General features: G+C 45.8%; 1 protein-coding gene across 1 annotated transcript in view; it reads right to left on the minus strand.

The window, feature by feature from the left end:
* Positions 1-731: 731 nt before the first annotated feature.
* Positions 732-1483, minus strand: part of PGK1 (phosphoglycerate kinase 1) — an 11998-nt gene continuing 11246 nt past the window's right edge. Inside the window, exon 11 of the mRNA XM_027896628.1 lies at positions 732-1185. Coding sequence (XP_027752429.1) covers positions 1145-1185 — 41 coding nt within the window. The 3' untranslated portion in view covers positions 732-1144. The remainder of the gene's footprint in view (positions 1186-1483) is intronic.

Consider the following 1483-nt stretch of genomic DNA (forward strand, 5'->3'; position numbering starts at 1 on the left):
GACACACCAGTTCAGCTGGAGCACTGCATCTCCTCCCAGCTCTTGGGAGCAGAGCTGTGCCTGCTGCCATTGTCCAAACCCGAGGCCAGGCTGAGGCTGGAGCAGCCTCCAGTTTGGTTTTGAGCCACCCTGTGCTCACCTCTGGGCCCTGCACAGGAGCCAACAGACAACAGCCAGCTGGGAATCCCAACTCCAGCACAGCACCCAGCGTGGTGTGCCTCCACTGACAGTCCCTGTGGCTCTGCACGTGCTTAAGCCCACCCCAACCCTCTCTGTCCACCTGGGCAGTTTTATTGTGCTAATTTTAGTGCTTTTAGGACCACAAACTTATCCAAAGGCTTATTGCAATTGTTCGCCTGTAACTTCATTTTAACCTGCCTGTTTTCAACATTTCCCCTATAATCATATGAAATACATTAGTTGCCTACTATTAGGCAAGTTCTCTAGGTGAGAAACAGTTAAACTTGCATTTTGATTTTACTTGCCTTGCACTTCAAGTTGTCATCTTACTTTATTAGTGGAGGGTATGGAAGTTTTAACATAATGGTACATCCTTAACAATTTACTTCCCTACCAACCACGTTTGGGTGCTTAGACATCCACTGCACAAACATAAAAAGGAGATTTAGAAATATAAGTAGTTCAAGTAGGAAAATTAGCTCTGATTCCCAGTGCTAGGAAGAAGATATTTTAATTGTAAAATCTGAAATAAGGACAACACACAAACTGGGTGCACTTTAAATATATTTATTCAGCAGCTATTATAACCAACCTCCAAAAAACTGGAGTCCCCTCTTGTTTCTGAACCGTGTCAAGTGATGAAAATACCTCTAAGATGGAAGCTGAACAGTGCACTCCTTTCTGAGATATACGTCTAACAGGGATTAATCTCTTTGAAAAGGCAAAATATAAATATATACACTCTAAGTTCACAACAACAGTTTCAACTCACTACGTTAATTTAAGTGGGATAACAGTGGACCAACCCACATCATGTAAACTGCAGTTGGAAAATCTCCGCTGTCTCCTCCTCCAAGCCTGTCCCGTTTACACTCTGGGCTGTGCCTGTCACAGAGCTGGAATACAGAAGCTGAAGTGTTGGATCTCAGGGGCGTGCACAGGACGGGACGTGGGGCTCTGCTCTCTACACGTTGCTCAAGGCATCCACACCAGGAAGAACCTTCCCTGTGAGCAGTTAAAACACACTGATGAGGTTAAGAACTGTGCTCAAACAATCAAGCTTTCCTTCACAGCTCGCAACTGCAACAGTTACACATGTTAAAAAAAAAAAAAACAAAACCAAAAGTAAATCAGAATTGCCAGGCTGAGAGTGGAAGAGCTTGGCTCCACATGTGCCCCTGAGCACCACTGTGGCCACAGGGACACTGCTCCACACAGCAAGTCCTCCTGCAGCCCCCCCAGTCCCACCTGCATGTCAGCAGAGAGACTCCCAACATACCCAGCCATCAACTCCCAACTAACG

This window comes from Empidonax traillii, unplaced genomic scaffold, assembly GCF_003031625.1.
Source record: "Empidonax traillii isolate 1590-97213 ecotype Southwest subspecies unplaced genomic scaffold, ASM303162v1 scaffold505:size591145, whole genome shotgun sequence".
Lineage (NCBI taxonomy): Eukaryota > Metazoa > Chordata > Aves > Passeriformes > Tyrannidae > Empidonax > Empidonax traillii.